This window comes from Capra hircus, chromosome 13, assembly GCF_001704415.2.
Source record: "Capra hircus breed San Clemente chromosome 13, ASM170441v1, whole genome shotgun sequence".
Classification (NCBI taxonomy): Eukaryota; Metazoa; Chordata; class Mammalia; order Artiodactyla; family Bovidae; genus Capra; species Capra hircus.
Genome location: NC_030820.1, coordinates 24,441,725 through 24,469,722, shown reverse-complemented (window position 1 = coordinate 24,469,722; position 27,998 = coordinate 24,441,725). Strand labels below are relative to the sequence as shown.

At 42.0% G+C, this 27,998-nt stretch overlaps 1 protein-coding gene and 1 long non-coding RNA gene across 15 annotated transcripts in view; one reads left to right on the top strand and one right to left on the bottom strand.

Moving 5' to 3' along the window:
* The window catches only part of KIAA1217 (KIAA1217 ortholog), a 532,385-nt gene that overhangs the window by 313,663 nt on the left and 190,724 nt on the right, over positions 1-27,998 (bottom strand). For 12 of the 14 annotated variants that reach the window (XM_018057095.1, XM_013968449.2, XM_018057100.1 and 9 more), the window contains exon 2: positions 24,912-25,195. In XM_018057095.1, the coding sequence (XP_017912584.1) occupies positions 24,912-25,025 (114 nt within the window). In that variant the 5' untranslated portion in view covers positions 25,026-25,195. Of the gene's footprint in view, positions 1-365; positions 1,481-24,911; positions 25,196-27,998 lie in introns of those variants that run through there. The other 2 variants (XM_018057094.1, XM_013968443.2) reach the window with 2 other exon arrangements.
* LOC106502743 lies at positions 399-22,807 on the top strand. Its single transcript, XR_001296380.2, has 4 exons — positions 399-474; positions 15,579-15,753; positions 20,103-20,227; positions 21,440-22,807. It is a non-coding gene; the product is annotated as an uncharacterized LOC106502743 (long non-coding RNA).

Genomic DNA, 27,998 nt, shown 5'->3' with positions numbered 1-27,998 from the left:
AAAAAAAAGAGAGAGCAAGAACCCAACATCTGGGAATAATCCACAAATATATATAATATCTCGGTTCCCAGATCGTCCTTCTAACCCTTATCTAGGCATTTTTTACAGCGGTATTCACAGGGCAGAATCAGCATAATGCATAATGCATCACTTGTTTTTCAGCTCTATTCAAAAATCTCAGTTCATTCAATAAAAAGCCCTGAAAAAACAGCCCCTGAAGCAGGAACACTCGAACATTCGGTGTGGGAAAGCCATGCTTATTGATTCAGTGCTTCCTGCCAAGAGAACAATGCAGAGAAACAGACCTCACAATGTTTCCAGATAATTTTCGGCGAGAACTCGGAAGAAACAGAATCCAGATTTACCTGTACCTGGAGCTCCACAGGTGAAACGGCAGTAAAAGCAGAAAATCTAACTCAGCTTCTGGAAGTTCTCGTCTCTAGTGGACTCCGGAGTCATCTCCTGAGCTGTCAGGTAAACCCCCCTCCATGTCTCTACGGTTTTCTTTCACAGTTTTTCCCAGTGAAACTCTTTCGTCATTTGCATAACAGCTACTTCCAGCCTATAGGACTTTTTGAGTAGCTACTTGTTAAATTGGCTGTCTTGACATGCTCTTTCAAGCATGACATCATAAATCTCCACGGAAACCCTAACCCCACCTGCCTGCGGGCCAACGTTACCTGTCGGGTGAAGACTTAAACAGTCCTCTGAAATCGTTCATTAATGAAACCTTTTTAGGGGCTTTGGATCTCTGCACGGTATAATTTGTGCTGTTGGCAGAAACCTCGCCAAGAATGATGGCTTCGTTTTTCAAAGCCTGAGCTGTTTTGCAGAAAACAATGATCAAAATTATAGGCATCCGTTAATCTGCCCCTCCCTGTCTAACAATGCTCTTAAGCAGTTGAAGAAAAGCCTACAGTGGTCCATGCGCCTCTCTCCGCAGGATAAAGTTACTCTGAAAACTTAGTTTTGAAAAACCTTCTATGAATACTCCTAAGGCTTTTTCACTCGACTCTCCAGCAACCCCCCTCCTGCTTTTTACCAGCAAAACTTGCAGAACAGGTTCTTTGCTGGAATGCAAGTGTGTGTCTGTGTGTGCGCATTTTCTCTTGGCCTCTGTGTTTGTAGAGGTGGTAGGAGAAGCTGTTGAGAATTTTTTTTAACTCCTTCCTAACAGACTCATAGCTTTTGTACTTTTGTCCTGGCTTATACACGTTACCACGAAAGCGCTGAAGCTCGCGTTCCTGACTTTTCTGGGGAAGGGTCAACAGGTTGTTTGATATTTACTCCTCCTTTCTTTCATTCATTCTGCACTATCCCTGATTTTATGGAAATCCCTTTAGACCCTGTTGGTCTAAAGCTTGGGACAAATTTCTGCCAAATTTGCTGATATTGGGCTCAGCACCCTTTCTTCTTGCTTCTCAATTTACCCCAGACACACCTCAAACCCCCAAGTCAAAAACCGATGACGCCGAGGTACCAGAAAGGTTTCAGTGGGAGTTCCTCCAAAACTGTGAGCCTTTCCAACAATGATGTCAAACACCCGGCAAATGCCATCACGGAAAATTCTTCAGGGGGCTCAGCAGGGAGCTGGGATGCACCAGAAGGCGGCTCCCAGCAGAATCGACTATAACACCGCGGGGTGCTGGGAGAGGCAGGGGCCAAGCGGGCAGCCTGCTCCAATTTGCCACAGATCCTGCTGCAAACTGCAACTAGCTTCAACAGATCTATCCTTAAAGGTCAGAGAGCAAGTACTAACCCCCACACCGTGCTGAAGCTGATCAGGTTATTTACAGAGAGGGCGGTAACAGGTTAAAATACCGTCTTTGCAAACTCAGACTGGCTCTTTGCATGGAAGGAACAGTAGATGCCTGGGGTCCCAGCCCTGACTCTTCTGAGTTGGCATCGCCATCATTCACTGTCCATAGATGAGACACTACCTTCCAAGAGAACAGAGAACTATGCTGGTTTAATATAGCAGCCTGAGTTGGAACACTCCTTGAAGGCAGGACGATGTCAGAGATTCAATTACTGCCTCTGCGAGATGAAACCACAGCCAGATGAAGCCCAGGCCTGCACTTTACCCAGTGAGCAACAAACAATGCAGGAAAAAAGTAAATAACCAAATCAAGGCTCTGTGCGGTGAGATCCAAGATGACGTGGAGGCTCTATTCAATGATGGTTATTCCTTTAAAGTTCCATTAGGGAGAGGAACATGGGCAGGAGGATGCGGTAGTCAGAGGGTTTTGCAGTTCAGTTCAGTTCAGTTCAGTCGCTCAGTCGTGTCCGACTCTTTGAGACCCCATGAATCGCAGCACGCCAGGCCTCCCTGTCCATCACCAACTCCCGGAGTTCACTCAGACTCACGTCCATCGAGTCCGTGATGCCATCCAGCCATCTCATCCTCTGTCGTCTCCTTCTCCTTCTGCCCCCAATCCCTCCCAGCATCAGAGTCTTTTCCAGTGAGTCAACTCTTTGCATGAGGTGGCCAGAGTACTGCAGTTTCAGTTTTAGCATCAGTCCTTCCAAAGAAATCCCAGGGCTGATCTCCTTCAGAATGGACTGGCTGGATCTCCTTGCAGTCCAAGGGACTCTCAAGAGTCTTCTCCAACACCACAGTTCAAAAGCATCAATTTTAAATTTGGCCAGATCTTCCCTTTGGGTTATTTAGGAAATGGCAATATCTCAGCTTTTACTTACTGAGTTCGAGCTTGGAAAAGAGAGGGAGAAGGTCAGGATCTGAAAGTCAAGCAAGTGGAGACAGTCCCACAAACAGCTCAGATGTGGAAGCAACTTGATGAATGCATCCATTCCTCTCTGACAAGACTCTGTAACCAACGAGGACATCATTATGATATGTGACAGTCTTGAACTATATGGAGCAGGGAAAGTTTTGAGCAGTAATCCTAGCAATTAGGATAACAGATGGGAGGGCCAGGCAGAAATGCCAAGATTTGCTGAGAGATGACCAGTCTAGTACTGTTTTTTCCTACCATACCCCAAATGAGGAAACCATCAAGCAGAACCAGGTTTTAATGGCACTGCGACCTGCCTGCTTACCTGATAGCAACTCAGCACCACACTAACCAAGTCAGAGTTCAAAATATGCATGTCTATGGGCTATTTTGTCTTTACCATCTGAGCCACCAGGGAAGCCTCTTTCACATGGGCTCTTTTGTTTCTAAACTTAGCAACATTTTAGGTATCTATGATGGACATGGATGGCAAATAAATTCTTTCTCTTGAATTTCTTTCCTCTAACCTATTTTAGGGACTTCCCTGGTGGTCTAATGGCTAAGAATCCACACTCTCAATGCAGGGGGCCCAGGTTCGATCCTTGCTAAGGGAACTAGATTCCACAGGCCGCAACTAAGAGCTCGCATGCTACAGCTAAAGATTCCGCATGCCAGAACAAAGACTGAAGATCCTGGGTGCCAAAAGTAAGACCTGGTACAGCCAAAAAACTAAATTAGAAAACCTACTTATAACAAACATAGAAAACTACTCACTGAAAACGTTAACGAAATGACAGGAACGAAATAACTGGAAAGATCTTGGCTTTCACCACTGATGGCCTCAACTTTTGTTTCTTCAAAACATGAGTTAGAAGTTGTCATGGAGAAAAGGAACACCACATTGAGTAGGAAAAAAATAGCACTTTTATAATAAAAATAACCAACCCTCATGTCATTTAATCCTCATAACAGGAGTATGATGCAAGCATGATTAATATCCTCATGTTGCAAGAGGGAAAAGTAAGCCTCAGAGAGGTTAGGTAATTTGAGTTGTAGTTACTAAGCGCTGGAATCTCGGTTGGAATCCAGGCAGGCCCAATGTAAATCCAAAGCTCGTGTGCTTAACCACTAGGCACTGCTTGTAGTAGCAGTGCAGTGTTAATTGCTCAGTCGTGTCCGACTCTTGGCAACCCCATGGGCTGTCCCACCAGGCTCCTCTGTCCACGTAAGAATACTGGTGGGGGCAGCCATCCCCTTCTCCAGGGGGTCTTCCTGACCCAGGGATCGAATCCATATCTCCTGCATTGCAGGCAGATTCTTTACTTTGTGAGCTACCAGGGAAGCCCAGGCACTACTATCTGTAGAACATGGGCAAGACACTCTGACAAAAACTGTAGCAGTATTTCCTTAGATCAGTCTCCCAAGGTAAAAGAAATAAAAGCAAAAATAAGCAAACGGGAAACGTACAAGCTTTTGCACAGCAAAGGAAACCATAAACAAAACAAAAAGACAACTTACAGATGGGGAGGAAATATTTGTATATTATGTGACCAACAAGGGCTTAATTTCCAATATATACAAAAAGCTCATACAACTCAATATCAAAAAACACAAACAATTTAATTAAAAAATATGCATAAGACCTAAATAGACACTTTCCCCAAAGAAGGCATGCAGAGGTCCAACAGACACATGAAAAGATGTTCCATATTGTTAATCCTCACACTGGTCAGAATGGCCATCATTAAAAAGTCTATAAATAACAAATGCTGGAGAGGGTGTGGAGAAAAGGGAACTGTTGGTGAAAATGTAAACTGGTGCAGCCATTGTGGAAAACAGCATGGAGGTTCCTTAAATAATGAAAAACAGAGTTACCATACAATCCAGCAATTCCATTCCTGGGCAAATATTTGGAAAAGATGAAAACACTAATTTGAAAAGATACATACACCCCAATGTTCATAGCAGCACTATTTACAATAGCCAAAACAAAGAAGCAATCTAAATGTCCATCAATAGATGAGTGGCTAATAAAGAAGATGTGGTGTATGTGTACACACACACACACACACACACACACACACACACACACACACACACACACACACACAAATATTACTTAGCCATGAAGAACAATGAAAATTTGGCTGTTTGCATCAACATGAATGGGCCTAGAGATTATCATATCATACCAGAGAGAGAAAGACAACTGTATGAAATTGCTTATGTGTAGAATCTATACAATAATACAAATGAACTTATTTACAAAACAGAAATAAGAACTTCCCTGGTGGTCCAGAGGTTAAAAACCTGCCTTGCAATGCAAGGGACATTAGTTTGATCCCTAGTCTAGGAACTAAGATCCGGAGCAACTAGGCCCAAGCACTGCAACTACTGAGCCCAAAGGCCACAACTAGAGAGCCCATGTGCCTCAATTAAGACCTGAGGTGGCCAAATTAATTAAATATTAAAAAACAGAAACAGACTCACAGACACAGAAAACAAACTTATGATTAACAAAGAGGAAGAGGGAAGGGATAAATTAGGAGTATGAGATTAACATATATTCACTACTATCTATAAAACAGATAAACAGGTACTACTATATAGCACAGGGAACTGTATTCATGAGCTTGTAATAACCTATAACAGAAAACAATCTAAAAAAAATATATATATATATATGCGTGTGTGTGTGTGTGTGTGTGTGTGTGTGAAAGCAGCTCAGTGGTGTTCGACTCTTTGCAATCCCATCGACTGTCCATGGAATTCTCCAGGCCAGAACACTGGAGTGGGTAGCCTTTCCCTTCTCCAGGGGATCTTCCCAACCCAGTGATCGAACCCAGGTCTCCTGCATTGCAGGTGGATTCTTTACCAGCTGAGCCACAAGGGAAGCCCATATATATATGCATACTTATAACTAAATCCCTTTGCTGTAAACCAGAAACTAACACAATATTGCAAATCGACTATACTCCAATAAAACATTTTCTGGTAATTGGAGATATTAAATAGTAACTAGACTAAGCTATGCTGAAAAGATTTATTTAGCAGACAAGTCTGAAAATATATTCAGCCATCCCTTGGTATCCACGAGGGCCTGGGTTCTAGGACCTCTGTGGGTATCAAAATTTGCAAATATGCCAGTGCCTTCTATAAAATGGTGTAGTACAGTCAGCCTGCTATATCCACAGATGCAGAACCCACAGATACGTAATGTTAAGCACATTGGGTTGTAAAGGGCAACACAGACTCTCTGCACATCCTCCCATATATACCAAGTCGACAGCTGGTATGGGGGCTGGAAGAGTCTACAGTGCAACACTCCATCAGCACAGCAACATCAGTGGAGCAGCAGCATTTGTTTAGCTGTAGGCTGTGTGCAGGCAAGGACTTCACGGAGCAGGATTAACGTGTTACAGCTCATAACCCCAGGACAAACAGAACCACTACAAGACAGATAAGGCTCAAGAAACAGCAGACTCTCAAGAAATGTCTTCCACCTGAAGTTCTGGTGTACAGAAAAACTGACAAATGTTAAAAAGAGTAAAACCAGGATACATGTTGCAAATCCAGAGCACACTATAATAAGTGTCACCAAATTCATAAGAGTACTTGGGTTTTTGAATGAAAACAATGGAAACCAACTGTGCTGATTCCCTAATGCTAAGTCCTCGATCTCTAGCTCTGTTTCTGTTTGCTCATGTTGTTTGCTTTAGAAGTTATCCATTCACATTCAGTCAGCTTTTTCTACAATGCTGAGGCGATGGTTAATTTTATGTGTCAACTGTGACACCCAGCCGTTTGGTCAAACAAGTCTAGATGTTACTGTGATGGTATTTTGGGACATTGAAGTCGGGCTTCCTTGGTGGAACAGTGGCAAAGATTCTGCCTGCAATGCAAGAGCCACAGGAGGTGTGGGTTCAATCCCTGGGTTGGGAAATCACCCAGAGGAGGGTATGGCAACCCACTCCAGTATTCTTGCTTGGAGAATCCATGGACAGAGGAACCAGTGGGCTACAGTTTGTGGGGTCACAAAGAATTGGACACGACTGAAGCAACCTAGCACACATGCACACATTTAAGCCAGCTTACTTTGAGTCAAGCAGATTACCCTCGACAATGTGGGTGGGCCTCATCCAATCAGTCGAAGGCCTCAGGAGCAAAGAGAGTTTCTGAAAAGAGGAATTCTCTCAAGACAGTAACATAGAAACCCTGCCTGAGTTTCCAGCCAGCAGATCTGGACTCAAGGTGGCAACATTAACTCATACCTGAATCTCCAACCTCCCGGCAGATTTCAAACTCACCACTCCCTACAAAAGTGTGAGCCAAGACCTTAGGCTGAATCAATTTCTCACTCATGCTCATTCTTGTTCTCACTCTAACCTATGGTTCAGTTTCTCTGCAAAACCCTGACTACCAGCACAGGTGCTGCCAATGAGCTTCTGTCCAGTCTTGTTTTTCTGGCTCAGGCTCTGGTCCTCTCCTATCTCCAACTGTCTGACAGTCATGTTCACTTGGAGCTCCTACCATCATGTCAAATGCAGCTTGTCAAGACTAAAACCTGAGCAACCATTTGATATTAGTGAGCATAAGTGGTATTTAATAAAGAAGAATAGACATATTTGCTACCAAATTAAGATGAAGGAATATAATCAAGTCTATTGGTTACACCACTAGATATCAAAGAACTTTAAAAGGAATTTTTCTATTAAAAATAAAGACTGATGATATATTAGGCTAAAATTGCAAGCCAAAAAAAAAAAAGGTAAGCTACATTTTAGGTGGTTTCCAATATATACTCAGTATTAATAAAATTTGAAAACAGATGGGTAAAACATACCACCAGACAAATGTAAACAAATGTAAAGCAAGAGCAACAATGTTAATATTAACACACACTGAAAAAAAGTTCACACACACTAAACAGAATATAAAAAGACATAATTTAGGGAAAAGGGCTAATCATCATAAATGTGTCTGTAACAAATAAAACCAAAAATTATAAGACAAACATTTTTAGACTGCAAGAACAGGATAAAAATACAATTTGAGTGAGCAACCTTATTATACTTTGTTTAAAACTGAACAGCAGTAGAATAACAAAATAAGGACTGAGAAGCAATGAATGATAAAAATAATAAACCTGACATATATATGTGCATGCATGGGTATATAAAATAAAGTAGATAATCTCCCATGAATATTTATGGCACACTTTACACTGACTGCATATTTGACTATTCAAAAAAAAAAACTTTTAACAAGTCCATAAACAAATTTAAAAGTAGGAATCTTACAGATTGCATTCTCTGATCACATTCAATAAAATTATAAATAAATAATGATAATCTCAACTACTTGGAAAAGCAATATTCCTGGGTAATATTTAAAAAGAGAAAAATTTAAAACTGGAATTTTTACTTTTCTTTAAAGCAATGAAACAAAATATTTCATACAAAACTACAGGGCACAGCCCAAGCTGCTGTCAGGATATATTTGCCCTTAAGAAGAGGTGGCAAGATTACACAGAAAAACTGTACAAAAAAGATCTTCACAACCCAGATAATCACGATGCTGTGATCACTCACCTAGAGCCAGACATCCTGGAATGTGAAGTCAAGTAGGCCTTAGAAAGCACCACTACGAACAAAGCTAGTGGAGGTGATGGAATTCCAGTGAAGCTATTTCAAATCCTGAAAGATGATGCTGTGAAAGTGCTGCACTCAATATGTCAACAAATTTGGAAAAGTCAGCAGTGGCCACAGGACTGGAAAAGGTCAATTTTCATTCCAATCCCAAAGAAGGCAATGCTAAAGAATGCTCAAACTACTGCACAACTGCACTCATCTCACATGCTATTAAAGTAATGCTCAAAATTCTCCAAACCAGGCTTCAGCAATATGTGAACCGTGAACTTCCAGATGTTCAAGCTGGTTTTAGAAAAGGCAGAGGAACAAGAGATCAAATTGCCAACATCCGCTGGATCATGGAAAAAGCAAGAGAGTTCCAGAAAAACATCTATTTCTGCTTTATTGACTATGCCAAAGCCTTTGACTGTGTGGATCACAATGAACTGTGGAAAATTCCGAAAGAGATGGGAATACCAGACCACCTAACCTGCCTCTTGAGAAACCTATATGCAGGTCAGGAAGCAACAGTTAGAACTGGACATGCAACGGACTGGTTCCAAATAGGACAAGGAGTACGTCAAGGCTGTGTATTGTCACCCTGCTTATTTAACTTATATGCAGAGTACATCATGAGAAACACTGGGCTGGAAGAAGCACAAGCAGGAATTATAATTGCCGGGAGAAATATCAATCACCTCAGATATGCAGATGACACCACCCTTATGGCAGAAAGTGAAGAAGAGCTAAAGGGCTTCTTGATGAAAGTGAAAGAGGAGACTGAAAAAGTTGGCTTAAAGCTCAACATTCAGAAAACAAAGATCATGACATCTGGTCCCATTACTTCATGGCAAATAGATGGGGAAATAGTGGAAACTGGCTGACTTTATTTTTCTGGGCTCCAAATTCACTGCAGATGGTGACTGCAGCCATGAAATTAAAAGATGCTTACTCCTTGGAAGGAAAGTTATGACCAACCTAGATAGCATATTCAAAAGCAGAGACACTACTTTGCCAACAAAGGTCCGTCTAGTCAAGGCTATGGTTTTTCCAGTGGTCATGTATGGATGTGAGAGTTGGACTATAAAGAAAGCTGAGCACCGAAGAATTGATGCTTTTGAACTGTGGTGTTGGAGAATACTCTTGAGAGTCCCCTGGACTCCAAGGAGATCCAACCAGTCCATTCTAAAGGAAACCAGTCCTGAGTGTTCATTGGAAGGACTGATGCTGCAGCTGAAACTCCAGTAGTTTGGCCACCTCATGCGAAGAGTTGACTCACTGGAAAAGACTCTGATGCTGGGAGGGATTGGGGGCAGGAGGAGAAAGGGACGACAGAGGATGAGATGGCTGGATGGCATCACCGACTCGAGGGACATGAGTCTGAGTGAACTCCGGGAGTTGGTGATGGACAGGGAGGCCTGGCGTGCTGCAATTCACAGGGTCACAAAGAGTCAGACACAACTGAGCGACGGAACTGAACTGAACTGAAATGCCTTCGTTATTAAACAAGAAATACTAAAACCAAGGAAACTCAGGGAACTCCTTGGCAGTCCAGTGGTTAGGATGCAGCCCTTTCACTGCTGTGGCCTGGGTTCAATCTGTGGTCGGGGAACTAAGATCCTGCAAGCCATATGGCATGGCCAAAATGAATAATAAAAAAATAAGTAAATTCAGTACACATTCTAAAAAAGTATAAAAGACAACAAAGATAACAACAACAACAAAAACCCTAGGAAAAGATTATTAATCATAAAATCTGTAACAAGATAGCAAACAATAATATGGAAAAGAAAAATAAATGGAAACTGATTCTTTGAAATAATGAATAAAACAGGCAAACCCAAGAAAGAATGACATTTGCTCTCTAGAAGCTTGTAAGGGCACTAAACTTCCTAGTACTTAACTAGAAGTAAAACATGTATGGAGTAGCTGGAGAAACATCAAGGAGATGCGGTAAGTACACAGCAGACTTGAAAGAGCAATGGTTCTCACACATTTAATACTCAGCACTTTTGCTAATTCAGGAAATGCTAGAGACTCAGGTTCCATCCCTAGGTCAGGAAGATTCCCTGGGGAAGAAAATGGCAACCCACTCCGGTATTCTGGCCTGGGAGATCGCACGGACAGTGGAGCCTGGGGGGCTACAGTGCACGGGGTTGCAAAGAGTCAGACACGACTGAGCAAGTGAGTGCACATGCATGCTTTCGTACAGAATATTCTGGTTCATCCAAAATGTTTACAAACTAAAAGGGGGACTTCCCTGGTGACTCAGTGGCTGAGACTCTTCGCTCCCAGTGCAGGTGGCCCGGGTTCCATCCCTGGTCAGAGAACTCGATCCTCCTGCTTGCTGCGACTAAGCGTTTGAATGCTGCAACCCGAAGATCTCAAACGCTACGAACAGAGATGCCACAAGCCGCAACAAAGATTGAAGATCCCTTGTGTGTGGCACAGCCAGATAAATATATAAATATTAGTAGAAAAATTAATAAATATTGAAAGAAAAAAAAAGAAAGAATTCTTTAAAAAAAAAACAATATTAAAAGGGAAGAAGGAAGAAACAAAGGAAGGGGAAAGAAGTGATAGAGGGAGGCAGGCAAACCTGAAATATGGAATCTTTCAGTAGTGACTACAGTGCATACAACTCAATCCTTTCTCACATCCATCCACTGTCTAAAGTACTACGTCAACCAGTTGCTTTCCCCTTTAGGATCTCAGCGCTACTGGAGAACTGCTGACTGCCCCAGTTGCGATCTCAGTAAATACTCATGAATTAAAGTCCCTGCACATTCATTCATCCCAAAATACATCTCAGGTGCAAACAAGATATGAAGCAAAGCCTCCCACATAACTGCAGCAGTAAGTTGCATCCCCCTCCACACTCTGTTGAAATCGATGCCTCGGTTCAAAGCTCCATGTGACAGCCCCACAACATTCCTGAGGCTTCCCAGTTCACTTGCATACCTGTGCAGGGTCTGAAAACCTTGGATTAGGGCAAAGGAAGGAAAAAGAGAAGGCCTGATATGACACAGATGCTGAGACGAAGATACAAAACGAGGCTGGTGCAAAGCGGGGCCCCGAGAGGGCAAATATGAGAGCCTTTCAAAGGGAAGACGCTACAGAATTTTGTAAAAAAATCCACTGAGCTCCAGACCGGATCTTTCTCCCCACAGCCCATCTCCAGCAGCAGATCTCAAGAGTTAACACTCGCGTCCTTCCCCCTCCCTGCCCCACCCCCTCCTCTCGTGACTGTGGCCATAACCTTCTGTGGTTCTTCTCTAGTTCTTCAGGGGGTCACACAATACGGATGGGTGGCATAGGAGCTTAGCGACTCGCTCAATGAACTGGCACAGCTAGGACCTCAGTGGAAACCAGAATCTAGGTCTCTGGGGGGCAGGGGTGGCGGTGGGGGGTAGGGCACTGGGTATTCCTGCCTTTCCTGCTACACCATCTGCAGTTCTTCGTACCTTCATCCTTCTCTATTAAGTCACCGAGACATTCTCATTTTTTCATTCGCGTATCTGATGTGTCGTCATCCTTTCATTCTGGGTGAGCTCCATGCCCGCTCCAGGATACTGGACCTTATCACTGCCGCCTGGACATGGCAACCATGTCCAGGCAAGCACCCAGGCTTTCCACACGTTCCCTTCTAGGTAGCACTAAAAAACTAACCTTTGAACTTTGCTTTTCATTCCAGTTGTGGAATGAAAGAAAAGTGCCCTGTGTCTGCCAGTCCAAGCTTTCTGCCGGCTGTTCAAGGTCCAGCACAATCTGACTCCCCTTTGTTTAACCCCACTGCTCCCCCCTTCTCCAAACAGCACCCCCACCTCTCAGACTGGCTTATCCACTGACTCACCAGGGAGCCACCTCCATTCTTGTTGCATCACTGCCTCTCCTGGCCACCCTCCTCCATCAGAAAGCCTCCATGCCTTCATCAAATCATTCAAATCATAATCTGTCAATATCCTTGCCATAGATATCTGTTGAGTATCTACTGTGCTCTGGGCATTGAGGAAACAGATAATTAGGACAAGTTTACTGTCTCCAGGGAGCCCTGAATCATTCCAAGAGACTCCACTTAACTTCTGGTCTCCTGTACAAAATCTTCCCTCTCTGAGATCTCCCACCGCTCTGAATATAAGCTTTTGCATGACATTCCACCATTTCTGAATGTGTCTCACAAGACAAAAGTCCCCCCACCAAACAATAATTATTCGGCAAATAGGGTTTGGAAATACTGCCCATTTCATTCCTCATCTACCTACTCCCAAATCTCCAACCTGAGAGTCACAATTCAGCATACTGAAAGATCTGACCAGTCCTGCAATGTAGAAATTAACTTTGGTTAACTAAGAATGTCTTCAAATTAGTAACTTTCTCCCCAAACAGCTATTAACCGCCTGGGGATCTAGGATTCTGTAGAACATACCTTTACAAAACACTGGTCTTGATCATTGCTATTGAAAATGTCCACTGTCTGTGCCGCCCTAATGGTACTGGCCTTGACTTTCCCACCAGAATGCTCTCCTTGATAAGAATGCATTAAACTGCCACAGTAGAGATATATCATCTCACCTATCAGCACCCCAACACTATTATCTGTCTCAATTCTATGGTTAAGAAAAAGCCTCAGGGAAATGGACCGACTTGCCTCCTGCCACACAGGTGGGTGTGCTAGTTGTGTTAATTCACTCATATTGGGCCCAAACATTGGTACTCTGTCCACTAACATGACACATGCTAGACAGGGCAGATACTGTGTTTTGTATTTTTTGATATATTACTTTGTGTTTTTTATATGATGCCGAACTCACAGTGTGGGACCATGATAAGTAACCATTTGACTGAATTAATCCAGGAAAACGCTGCAGGAGAAGGGTGAGTAATGATGAAGAATTAAGCTTGATGACTGAGGAGACTCGGGACAATCCAGACAATTGCAATTTAAGTTCGCATTGATGTGCTGGACTAAATCACAGCAGTCTCTTTTGGGGTTTTCTGCTTGCTTTTTAGAACGAATAAAGACTTTATCTGTTATTTATTGTTTTGGCTATGTTGAAGCTCCCCAACCAAGGACTGAACCTGTGCCCCCTGCATGGAAGCACAGTCCTAACCACAGAACCACCAGGGAAGTCCCGCCAGTCTTTTGCGGATTCCTCAATGCCCGAATTTCGATCTAATTGCAATGAAAATGCAATTTTCAAAAATGCAACCGAGTTTGCTCTCAGTTTGACTGAACGCCACTTTCCAGGTGACTCCTGCCACTACGCAGTTCTGCTTTGCTTTTTGACTCCCCTCACCTTTCCCACCTACTCCCAGGTACCCATCAACAGATTTTCCAGTAGAATCTTATTTTTATTTCCTTTTTTTTTTTTTCCGGCAGAGCCCTTTTTAATATAGCACTGTTCTCAAAACGTGTTCTCCTGCTCTTCCGCACAACACTAATTAAAATGAAAGCTAATGCAGGGGTTGGTGGCACCCAATTAAACATTCACAGTCGTGAGCTGCGAATGATCTCCATTCAGGATCCTCCTCTTTTTCTGTATCTTATATGATCAATGTCAAGTTTGCAAGGAAAGACTGCACCCCCTCAAATCTAGTCTTTCTTTACTGAGACCCCACAGTGTGTCCTACGATGTAATATCCCAAATCTGCTGAAATGCACCCCCCCCATCCCACCCTCTAAGCCACAGTGCAAATTATCAGTCTTCTGGGATATATTTCTAGGCCAGTCCCTTCATCTGCTCCCTGGAGAAGCATCATCTGTTAAGTATTAGACTGCTCTTTTCTATTTTTTTTGTTTTTACTGTTGTTTTCCATCATGCTCAAATTTAGATGACTACTGTTTCCCTTTGATATATCCAGTATTATTTGAAATTTCTGAGAATGAGGAATTTTTCTTATACTGATGCTTTCAATCCTATCATATTCTTTATTCACAGGCTCTGGTAGGTTATTAAACACACACTCACACATACACTGATAGACAAATAATGTATCTTCTAAATGAAACGTGTAATTCCGTTATGACATACACTCCCGTCAATCAGTGGGGCTGCTCCAGGAAAAATCACATTTTCTCAAATTTTATCTTTCTCAGATATACACCACTTTTCTTCCCCCTAAATTTCTTTTCTTCCCCGAATTATTGAAGGCTGATCTAATCAGGAGGCTGGCATTTCAGCCAATATGGTGTGTGTGCATGCTCAGTCATGCCAACTCTTGTGGCTCCATGGACTACAGCCCGCCAGGCTCCACTGCCCATGGAGCGGAATACTGGAGCAAGTTGCCATTTCCTCCTCCAGGGACTCTTTCCAACCCAGGAATCAAACCTGCATCTCCCACGTTGGGAAGTGGGTTCTTAACCACTTTGCCACTTGGGACTCAGCCAATATGCGATGGCCACTACATTTCTTACCTATTGATGCTGGGCAAACTGGTCCCCCCATTCCAGTCCTTCCTTATTTCAACATTTATTTATTTGGCTGTGTCAAGTCTTAGTTGCAGCACGTGGGCTCTGCATTATGGCTCACACACTTCTCTCTAGTCATGGTACGCTGGTTTAGTTGCATGGAGACATGTGGGGTCTTAGTTCACTGACCAGGGATCAAACCTGTGTCCCCTGCATTGGAAGATGAATTCTTAACCACTGGACCACCAGGGAAGCCTCAGTCCTCCCTTATTTCTTTGGTGCATTAGAGTATCTTTGGATTCCATCACCCATCAGAAAGATGAGATAATCTGGAGGTCAAGAGCAAGGGCCTCACATCCAGGTAACAAGATCAAGCCCTGGTGCTACTACTCACTTGCTGTGTTACTCTGGATGAGATCTAAAGGCTCTGTGTCATTCTGTTAAGTACAGTTCATAATAAATAGTGCCTACCCCACAGGGTTCTCGGGAGGATTGAATATACCCATATGTGTAAACAGCAAGTATCACAATTTCAGTGCTGCCAATAATATGTAGTCCTTGTAGTCTTCTCCACTTTTCCACCACTGTAAATAATAGCCGAGAAAACAGTGCTAAAAAAAAAAGAAAAGCTGAACATTTAACTAAGATTCTCCACCTTCATGGCAGCCCATGGAGAGGTTTCTATTTCTTCCTTCTTCCTACTGTGACTTGGTTTTATTGTTTGCTATGCATACACTGCATTAGATTTCTTTTTTTAAATGTCTTTATTGAATGTTGCCATATTGTTTCCGTTTTATGTTTCAGGTTTTGGCTGTGAGGCACGGGTGGGATCTTGGCTGCCTGACGAGGGATCTAACCCCTTGGTGGATCTAACCTCCTGCATTGGAAGGTGAAGTCCAACCCTTTAGACCACCAGGGAAATCTCTGTATTCGACTTCTTAACTGCCAAGATGTTGTTTCCTTTTTCCTTAAGGTAGAGGTAAGAAATTGGTCTGTAAACCCTGAATCAGTCATTAGTTCAAAAAGCTAAATATGTTTCTGCTGCTAAACATGGCTATTCCACCAGCATTTTCCACTTTGGATTAGAAAAAAATAATAGTGCTAAAGATGAAATTCTTAGCAGGGGGTCTATTTCCTTTACTATAACTTATAAGCTTTTCATTTTTGTAACATATATAAGGTAGTGGAGGACAGAGAAGCCTGGCGTGCTGCAGTACATGGGGTCGCAAAGAGTCAGACACATTTAGCGACTGAACAACAAAACAAAACTGTATAAAATCCATCCCTCCACAACACGAACCTTTTACCAGATCTTCACTGAAGCCCAAGGCCTCCATTAACTGAACGGTCTACGGTCTTAGCGCATCTTTAGTTCCAATTAGCCTACCTTCCAGGCTTTGCTGATATACTGATCCATGAATGTCAATGCATGCTTGTGAATTTCAAACACTTTCACATACCTAGGTTGGTTAGGGTTCAGATAAAGATGACAGGCAAAAATTTGATAAATTTGGGGTTTTCCATACATGAAAAAAGGGACTACTTGTATTCTCGAAGATCTAGACTGATCCCCTGAAATCCATGGCATGAGGCATGATCCAGTGTGACAGAAGTTCTTCTGTGACACTTAATCAAAAATAAGTCAAAAGATGTCATTACATGGGGATTAGGAAGTACAAATCATTATGGTTAAAATGAGCCACAAGGATATACTGTACAACCAATGCAGTCAATATGTTACAATAACTAAAAATGGCATACATATCCTTTAAAAACTGTGAATCACTACCTTTTATACCTGTAAAACATATTATTGTACATTGGGACTTCCGTGGCAGAGTCGTTAGGACTCCTCATGCTTTCAGTGCAGAGGGCATAGGTTCAATCCCTAGTCAAGGAACTAGGATCCCACAAGTCATATGGGGTGACCAAAAATACATATATATATGGGCTTCCCTTGTGGCTCAGCTGGTAAAGAATCCGCCTGCAACGCAGGAGACCTGGGTTCAATCCCTGGGCTGGGAAGATCCCCTGAAGAAAGGAAAGGCTACCCACTCCAGTATTCTGGCCTGGAGAATTCCACGGACTGAGTCAGACTGAACGACTTTCACTTTCGTATATATATATATGGTACCACATGTATATTTTTTTAAAAAGATGCCGTTGCATGTAGATGTAAATATATGTTAATATATTTAAATCACACATACACATAATGGATGCTTTGTACAGATAGGTATAAAGTTCTATGTATCAATACAACAAAGTTGATAAAAACCACTCATTACATTTGGGAAAGCTGGGAGGGATTTCTCTCTTAAACTAGACTCCACAGCCAAAATCTGGATAAACCCAGCATCCCTGTAGGTGTCTGATTCAAGATGCAAAAGTGAAGGGAAATGACAGATGCTACTTTGGGGCCAACATATGTAAGAGCTGTGAGGAACCATTAGCTTTTTCTTTTCCTGTCATGATGACTTGGAATCCACATGTTATGACGGCATCACCACACCATGGATGTGGCCTAAATCACAAAGTCATCGAAAACAACAGATTTTGTATGCATGAGAAATAAAACATTTCTGTGTCATGTCACAGAAAAACTTACAGGGTTTTCTCGTTATGTAGCATAATCAAGACCACCCTGATTAGTACATGAGTTGTAAGGTATACATCTCCTATTGGCTCCTGTCTCATTTTAACTCCCATTTGAATGGGGCCAGCCAGCTACTGTAAAGCTGGCGTGCAGAGGGGAGAAGTCAACAGAGGCAGCCTTGTCTGTGACCTGTGACATCCAATGCTTTCCCCACAATGATACGTTGCTTGCTTTGCCCTAAAACCATGTCATCCTCACTCTTCAGTCTGTGGCATCAACGTCTGAGAGGCACACACACAGCCTTTTAAATCACAGGCCTCCTGCAAGTGGAAATGTTCCGACCTGGCAACATTGCCTCCTCTCACCTACGAACTTTGCTTTTCATCCAAAAAACTTCCTCTGTTGAAGGTAAGGTCAGGATTATACAAATTGTTGGTAGCATACTTTCCTTTCAAAAAGCGATTTCACTTTCCATATTCTGTGCATACTAGGTCTTCACAAAAACATGACACGGATCCTGACAGCTTCCTTTTTTTTTCCCAAAATGGAATTTTCTTCCCCTCTCTCTTTCCATTGTTAGTACCCATAATTGTTCTCAGTGAGTTACGAAGGAAGTGAGTAAAAATGCCTTCACTCTACTGCCTGGAAGTAGCACTCGCTTCTTAAGACCTGCTCCTCTGATTCAAGGAAAGACACAGTTAAGACTCCTCCTGTCTTCCAGATTTAACTGTAATGGAATTTTCCATGATTCTTAACAAAATCAATTACATACCATCTGAAAAGGAGATATCCGTCAAAGGAATGGATATTTTTAACTGACATATATATAGTTGATTTACAATATTGTGTTAATATTCGGTGTACAGCAAAGTGATTCAGTTTTATATTTTTTCTATTATTTTCCATTATAGGTTATTTCAAGATATTGAATATAATTCTCTGTGCTATACAGTAAATCTTTGTTGCTTATCTACTTTACATACAGTAGCTTTTGTATGTTAATCCCATACTCCTAACTTATCCCTTCCCTCTTTCCCTGGTAACCAAAAGTTTGTTCTCTATGTCTGTGGGTCTGTTTCTGTCTTGTATATAGAATTGTTTGCATTATTTTTTTTATTTCACACATAAGTGATATTATATGATATCTGCCTTCCTCTGACTTACTTCACTCATTATGATAATCTGGAGGTCCATTCAAGCTGCTGCAATCAGCATTATTTCCTTCTTTTTTACAGCTGAGTAACATTCTACTGTATATCTACACCACATCTTCTTAAACCAGTCACCTATTGATGAGGACTTTGGTTGTCTCCATGTCTTAGTTACTATAAACAGTGTTGCTATGAATACTCGGGTGCACGTATCTTTGCAAATTAAGAATTTTCATCTTTTCCAGATGTATGCCCAGGAATGGGACTGCTGGATCACATGGCAGCTCCACTTTTAGTTTTTTAAGGAATTTCCATACTATTTTCCATAGTGGAGGAATGGATAACGTTGCGCTTGAACCAAAGTCTGTAGTTCCCGGTTCCACAGTACAGCTCCTCATCAATGAATAAAGTTCTTTAGAGATTGTTAAAAAAAAAAAAAATGGCTAGAATGAACCAGAACTTGAGATGTTTCTGAGTAAACAGGCTGACACGTATTTTCTTTTTCTTCACTTCCATTGTTGGCAGCGTAGTTACATTCCGGCTCCAGACACTACAGCAGACATTGGTAAGCAGCACCAGACCCACTGGGTACCGAGAACACAGCTCTAGTATCACTTCCATGCAGACACTACAGCCACTAATGAGACTCGTGTAGCTGCTTAGTCGTGTCTGACTCTTCGCGACCCCACGGACTGCAGCATGCCAACCTTCCCTGTCCATCACCATCTCCCAGAGTTTGCTCAAATTTATGTCCATTGAGTTGGTGATGCCATCCAGCCATCTCATCCTCTGTTGTACCCTTCTCCCCCTACACCTTCAGTCTTCAGCGAGATCTGAGGGACACTCAGAAAGCAACAGGCCTGACAAAATGCTTCCTGGTATTAAGGACCCCATTTCAGATAGTCTCACTGTTCATGTTCTTATCTCCTTATTTTAACTCTCCACAATGCTCATGTTAAAGGAAAATAACCTTTATAATTTGCTCACTCTTTATTCCGAATGGAAAAACACAACAGACTTATAGGTTAAAATGTACAATAGTCCCGCAGAGCAGACTGGGATACCAGATTCTGGAATACCAGAATCCAAGGATGCTCAAGTCTCTTATATAAAAAGGGGTACTTAGAACATAATCCATGCACACCCTCCATACACTGTGAATCATCTCTAGGTCACTTGCAATACCAATACAATAGACATGCTATATAAAAAGTTGTAAATACGAAGGAAAGGCTATATAAATAGTTGCCGGAACTCAGCAAATTTAAGTTTTCCTTTTTTGGAATATTTCTTTCCCAATTATTTTCTATCTTGGTTGAATCCAAGGATGCAAAACTCCCAAATAAGGAGGGCCAACTGTGTGCCTCTTTTCTCCTAAGATTTGATCATGTTAGATATAAGAATACACAAACTAATCTTAACCACAGAGCAGGCACTCTTTACCTAGTTAGTTAAATAGAAATTCTGTGGGTAACTGGAAATAAGGGCAAAAAAACTCTTTTCAGAATGATTTCTGAGACTAGGAGTGGACAGCCGGATTCTGCAAGTGTGAGGCCAGCTGGATATCTGTTTCTTCCCTAGAAAAGACGTGAAAGAAGGGCATTTCCAAACCGTAGCCTGACACAGTGACCATGACTATGGGAGATGGCTAAACTGCAGACCTTCCTGAACTCAGAGCTATTTTGCAAAAGCAACTTTCCTTCCAGGTAAAACATGTACAGGAATCTATTTTCTGTGGTTATCTCATACGCTCGGGGATTGAATACAATTTATTTTTTAAAAGAAATGGCAATGGAATGTCTCTATTACCTGATCCACTGTGAGCTACATAAGTTGTTATCAAAACTTTAGGAAAATTACAGGCAGAGGGAGAAAACACCAAGGTCAACAATGGAGAGCTCACAGACTTGAGAAATTCTGACCTTGCTTGACCTGCTGGCTTCTTGACTGGAGGGAAATTACTTAGCCTTCCTTTAGCTTCTTAGCCTCAATCCCTTCTGATTTCAAACTGCCATCAATCTCTTAAGCCTTGGATTCCCCACTCCTCTCTCTGTTTACCAAACAAATGGTACCTATCACATTCCAATTGTATTAGAAATATTCACCTTATTCATTTAACAAAAATTGATCGTGCCTAATTTCGGTTGTGTACTCCCTTAAATGCTGACTGTGCAAAGGTGATTCAGACAAGGCTCATCAAAAGCATATTGTAGACGGGAGAACAAAACATAAAGAAAAGTACAATGAAGGTATGATCAGATGCTACAATACAGGTAGTGCAGGATGCTATGAGCAGCTCAGCGGGTGTGACACCGGGCTGGATTTGGAAGGATTAATCTCTGTCCATGAATGCCTTATTTCTTTTGCTGACTTGGAGGCAGGGGCCAAGCCTCATCGTCTCTATTTCTCACAATGCCTTTTCCATGGTAGGTGCGAAATAAATTATATACGGGATGAATAAGTGAAAGAAATCCAAATTTGAAGCTCTTGATAAAGGAAAAATACATTTAGGTTTCAGAAATATAACAAAATTGTGTTCTGACAAATGGGAAAAATTACTTCAAGTACTCAAATATGTGTTGGTTAAAAAGTGAAATGACTTCAAACACTAATTTGAAAATAAGAGCCTCTGAGCCGATTCTTTTGGTCACCAGGAATCAAAATATTGTAATGATGGGACCTCTCTGGTGGTCCACTGCCTAAGACACCGTGCTCCCAATGCAGGGGGCCCAGGTTTGATCCCTGGTCAGGGAACCAGATCTCACAAGCTGCAATTAAAGATCCCTCGTGCCACAACTAAGACCCAGCATAGCTAAAAAAGTAAATAAAAATATTTTTAAAAAGAATACTGTAATGTTAAGAGTTTCCACTGATACAGGAAGAAAATTCATTTCCTTTCTCAATACTCCATGATACAGGTATTATCTTTTCCTTGACTGGAACAGGAAGATTAAGTCATTAGCTTCAAATCTTTTAACCAGCACATGGTGAAGACTAGATTCCGACCCAGTCCTGCCTGACCCCAGAGCCACACCCTTAGCTTCCAGGTGATGCAGCTTCACAGCCTGGTTGCCCCCCAGGAGTGAGTCAATAAAAATTCCATTATGCAGATAAGCACTGCGCTGCAACGGGGACGTGTGCCGTTCTTTGGAGATCACAGAAAAGAGTAAAGAAAACTTTTTTGCCTTTCAGTCCTTTAGACTAAAGAAAATTCTTGACTAACTTATTTTCAAAGACTCAAATATAAATTTCAACCATGAATCTTCCAAGGGTTTGAATGCAAATGTCAAAACATAAGGTGTCGCGCTCTCCGCCTGATGCTCTGCGATGACCTAGAGCAGTGGGATGGGGGCGGGGTTTAAAGGGAGGCTCAAGAGGGAGGGGGTATATGTATACCTATAGCTGATTCCCATTGTTGTACGGCAGAAATTCATACACGACACTGTAAAGCAATAATTCTCCAATTACAAAAATAAAAACAGAAGGTGTGCTCTGATTCTCCTTATGTTGGACACCAAGGAGTTAGAACCTGGATTCCCTTAGCATCGAGACATTTCTTGAAAGGTGCTGGATACATCATTTTCATCCTGTTATTCTTGGTTTCTTTCATTGGCACTCTTCTCACTAAGCCCGCTTCTCTAGAAACCGACCAAGGGAACAGCCACCCCAAGTGTGTGTCGTGTTTATAACCTCCATATCTGGAAAGTCCATCAGACTTGTGATATTTGCCTTTCTCCTTAAGGCTGGTCATGTGATCTTCCTGTAAAGGAAGCCTGGACTAATCCAGTCAGAAGATCTGGGAGGAACAAAGGGTGTCTTGGAGAAGAAGATAGGAGAGAGGAAATGGGCGATAGGAGAAAAAGAATGGAAAGGACAGAAGGTGAAGTGCTGTCTGGAGGAACTTCCTAAATCATCACCTAAGCTTATCTCTAATGTTTACAATGCTGATTAAGGTTCCTTTGCAACTCAGCAGCAGAAGGAAAAATATATGCACAGATCTAAGCATGGAAAACAGACGGTCAGCTTGGAAAATACAAGAACTCATCCTGAATTACCCAGCAAAGGGGCAGCTGACCATCTGAGACCAGACTACGATACGACAGAGATTCAAGAGACAGGAGGTTGGAGCCTGAGGCCACTCGGCCAAATTCAGTACTCCCCATCTTCTGACACCATCCCATCGCCCTTGACAACCTTCTGGTTCGTTTTATGTAATAACTTTTTCCCCAAAGCCATAATCATCATGGTAGGAGGGAGAATTATGACATCACAAATAATAACAGTACAGTAATAACTGAAATTTTTTTAATGAAAAATATACCATTTTTGACAGGATAATTTCTATATTTCTCAGCAAAACAATACATTTTAATTTAAAATATATATATCAGCCTTCCTCACTCAACACATAACCAACTTTCTAGCCTCCTTTACCCAGGCTCCCATCCCTACAGTCTCAGACACAACACACCCCCTCACCATGTCCCTTATACAGCATACACAGACCACACTGCCTGCTCTACAGGAAATGGTCTTCAACTTATAGACCAGAGGAATAAACTAGGATTCAGACTTCACTGAAGTCAAATTCCAGCTTTTCCTCAGCAAACTGTGTAACTCTAATTGCCCTGAGTTTCCTCAATCTGAACAGCACTGGATAAAGTATGATGCCTCACATATTAGGACACAGACAGAGGCACAAATCCTATTAATTAAATGGACAGTGACCCAACTACCAGTAGAAAATAGGGATACTTTTATTTTTAGTCAATTATATCTCAATAAAACTGGGGGAGGGAGGTTACATAACTGATAAATAGAAATAAAAGAAAATACGGGCATTCTCTACACACACTTGAAATGAAGACAGCCATCCTTTTCTTAGTGAAGAATTCATCTGATCCTCTCCATATCAATCTAGATTCTTCTTTCTCTTCTTCTGGGCCTGCTGCCTCTTGGGATGTGAACATGTCAACATACAGTTCATAAGGCATATTTCACATGTTTTAGGCACTCTGTCTGATAAAGATTTCATAAAAGAGAAGGTTTCATTTAAAGGATCAAACAAACTGAGCTTAAAGCATAAAGAATTGAGGCCAACGCCAATCACCATTCCCATAGATAACAAAAAGCTGAGTTAGACATCACTTTTGTAACTAACTGGCAAGAGAGCAAACTTAAAAACACAGAACTTGTCTCTACCTGGAGTGTTAAAATCAATACCTGCCTGCTCTCGTCCCTGACCACAAGTATTGCTAAATGTTCTCCACTTCCATCACCGTGGTCTCCATCCTCAGATGGAAACACCGATCTCTGGGCTACAAAGGAGGCCGGCCTCCCATCTCCTGTGACCCTAAACCCATACTGTCCCCTGAAAAGTAACTGCACACAGTCAAGAAACAAAACACCCTGAGCCACTGTCGAGGGATAGCTGTGTGGCTGTCAAGATAACCTGAGAAAGCAGGTAGCTGCTGACAGCAGAAAGCCAAGCGTGCAGAAGAAAAACACGTCTGGGAAAAAAAAAAGAACAGAAAACAAGACCCTAACGTCAGCTTCTTGAGGTAAAGGGGTTTGTCTGTGTGCTCTGTTTTAGCCTGAAAATGTATTTATATTCATTCACTCATACACTCATTCTTTCACTGTGCCAAGCACTCAGTGATTAAGGGGGCAGACATTAGCTGATTCCATGCTTTACTCAGTTAAGATACACTTCTGCGTTGCCTGCATTTTAGATATATTTGTGGTTGAACCTGGGACGTTCTTATAGGGGAGCTGCATATTCTCTGGTCTCTCTTCTCTCACTTTCTGTTCTTACTGTTGTTGCTAAAGAAGGCTGAGCCTTCAGGTCAAATCTTCTCTGCAATCTGCCTCCTCTCCTCAAGCTAACAGAGAGATCTGGGACAATCCAGCAGTGGGCACAATCCACTCAACTGTTTTTTTCCCCCTTTAACCAGAAGGTCACTGTGCTTTCCCTCATGTTCATTAAAGAATGAGCTTTGCACAGGGAGGGAGAATCAGATGAAGGCGGTCAAAAGGCATCAACTTCCAGTTAGAAATAAGTACAAGGGACATAAAGTAACCACAACAAATATAATAGGACTACTGTATGTTACACAGAAAGCTGTGAGGAGAGGAAATCTTAAGAGTGCTCATCATGGGGGAAAAAAGTTGTTTATTTCTTTCATCTCGTATCTAAATGAGATGATGGATGTTCACTAAATTTCCTGTGATAATCATTTTAGGATGAATATAAATAAAATCATTATTCTGCATACTTTAAACATACCGTGCTGTAGGCCAATTATATCTCAATAAAATTGGGAGAAAACAGAATGAAAAAAAAAAACGAAGAATGAGCGTGGCAGAGTGAAAATGGCAGGATATTCGCACCTGGTCTCTCAGCCTCTCCTGGTGGCCCATGATGGCGGTGGCATGATGCGGATACTTCTGCTTCAGATGTTCCAGGAAAGCTTCTCTCTTCCGGTCCATCTCCGACGTTTGCATTCCCAGGATTTCTTTGGAACTTCGAGGCCCACCTAGAGTGTGTCTCCTCGGGATGTTGCGGGAAGGTTTGGAAGCTGAAACACGGCTGTTCCCATTAGAAAGGCGCTCCTTGGTTCTGCGACATTCTGCATCTTCTAAGGATGTCACCTGCAGGCTGCTCTTTCCTTGTTCTGAGAAACAGAAAAGATACAGCTCACAACTAAAGATTTCACACTAGAAATCTCATTTACAGGACACTAAGTGCGTTTGTGGCAGCTGATAATGTATGAATGTAACTTAGCAGGTGTGTGTGTGTGTGTGTGTGTGTGTGTGTGTGTGCGCGCGCGCGCGCAGGCATGGATGCATGTATCCACACAGCAGCAGGAAAGAGGGTAAATCAACAACTGAAAGAACTATGAAAAACTGCACTTTGGAAATAAAGATATTGCAGCAAAAAAGAAAAAGAAGAAAAAAACTCTACAATTTCTTTCCCTGAGGTTATTCAAAACCAAAACACCTGGTCAGACCAGTTGCTGGCAAGATCTCCTGGAAAAAGGAATGGCAACCCACTCCAGTATCCTTGCTTGGGAAGTCCCATGGACAGAGGAGCCTGGCGGGCTACAGGTCATGGAGTTGCAAAGAGTCGGACAGGGCTGAGTGACTAACAATCCAACACAACCTGGGTTACCCTTCACCCTCATCTGTAACTATGGAAAAGTTAACTTAAGTGATTATGATTATTTCTTTATTTTTAAACATAGTTTCATTCTAGTAACAGAACTTACAATTTTAAAATATGAAGGCAGGAATCCTTCCTTCAAGCCTAGATAAAGGACAAATGATGGGACCTCTCTTAGCCTCCCTGTTTTCACTAATAAATTAAGCATGGCTGAACTGGTATTATATATACAAATTTAAATCTTAGTTCCCTAACCAGGCATCAAACCTACAACCCCTGCAACTGAAGCATGGAGTCTTAACCATTGTACTTACAGGGAAGTCTCTAGTTTTTTATTTTTTAAATATTTATTATTATAAATATACTCTAAATTATTTTTAAAAATAAATTTCCAATTTAAGAGGGTACTTGCTAATTATTTATCTTCAAAAGTTAAGTAAAGAAAACACACCCAATATTTAAGAGTTCTAGAGCTGAGTCTCAGAGAACTAACTTTTTTTTTTTAATCTTTATTGAATTTGTTATAGTATTGTTTCTGCTGTTTGTTTTGGATTTGGGGCCATGAGGCATGTGGGGATCTTAGCTTCCCGATCAGGGACAGAACCTGTACCCTCTGCACTGGAAGGTGAAATCCTAACCACTGGACCACCAGTGAAGTCCCAAGAACTAAAACTTGATGCCAGTGACATAAACCAACAAGTGTTCAGAGTTCATACATAAACCAGCTCCTCTAAAGGCAGTGCCATCAACATGGTTTTTCTCTTTTTTACCTAGAAATACCTATACCTAGAACTGCAGGTACAGCACCTGTTGGTTAGACACAGAAAATATTGGAAACGTGGGCTCATTTCCCTTTTCCAGTTTTTCACCCCTAGATGAGTATTCTGGGAGTAATTCTTCTTGTTTACCCTTCACTCCTCATTACATGGCTAATTATAGCTTTTCCATCAGACCATCAGACACTGATGAGGAAAGAGAAGGAAAAAACAGTCCAATTAGTTCATTCTACTATTCATTAACTTCAACAGTACCTTTAGAAGGGGGAGAAGATAGAAATATTGGTTGAAAAGATATTGAAAAAAATAAATAAAAAGGCTCTGGGAGGCAGACGTAGAGAATGAACACGTGGGCATGGTGCAGGGGAAGGAGAGGGTGGAACGAACTGGGAGATTAGCACTGGCATATATATATTACCATGTGTAAGACAGACAGCTAGTGGGAAGCTACTGTATCGCCAGGGAGTCCAGCCTGATGCTCTGTGAGGACCCAGTGGGGTGGGATGGGGTGGGGGAGTGGGGTAGAAAGGAGGTCCAAGAGGGAGGGAATATATGTACACATACAGCTAACTCACTTGGTAGCATAGCAGAAACTAACACAACACCATAAAGCAATTATCCTCCAATAAACATTTTTTAAATAAATAAAATAAAAAGTCTGTCAGACCCAGAATGACATGAGAGAAGCCCAAATCACTTCTAAAATCATGGAACCGACATCTGGAAGAATGGGTGGAAACTGTTTCCTTCTCCAACGATGACAGAAGAAATCGTCCACTGAAAATTGCCTTGAGCATGGGAGTCCCTCAAGGGACACACAATTGCTGAGTGAAGTCTTTTCCAGGTAGGGAAGGGATGATGGTCAGAATTAAAAGCCCTGAGTTCTAGCCCTCCTCCACTCCTTACTATACATATGGTTTCAGTCAAGCCATCTACTGTCTCTCTGTTTTGATTCCCTACCTACAAAATGCAGAGCTCAATAATACTACCTGTGTTACCAGTACTGAGGACCAGTAAGAAAACTGTGAGACGTTGACTGTCACTATTATGAGTTTTCATGCCTGTGTTTTCTTTGGAATTTCCCTTAGCACCCAACCCACGCTAATCATTAGTTGCTGTCTGGTCGCTAAGTCATGTCCAACTCTTTTGTGACCGCCGTGGACTGTAGCACCCCCCCCCCAACACACACCCCCGGCTCCCCTGTTCATGAGATTTCCCAGGCAAGAGTACTAGAATGGGTTGCCATTTCCTTCTCCAGGGGTTTTCCTGACCCGGGGACTGAACCCTCATCTCTTGCACTGGCAGGGTTCTTTACCACTGAGGCATCAGGGAAGCCCCAAAAAGTCATTAGTAAGGATTCAGTAAATACCTCTGAGTTGGGAAAAAAAAATAAAAGATTTGGGGAGATTAATTCCACTTATTTACTCTACCTTCTCATCACATAGGGGCTTCCCTGGTGGCTCAGTGGTATAGATCTGCCTGCCAATGCAGGAGACGCGGGTTCAATCTCTGGGTAGGGAAGACCCCTGGAGAAGGAAA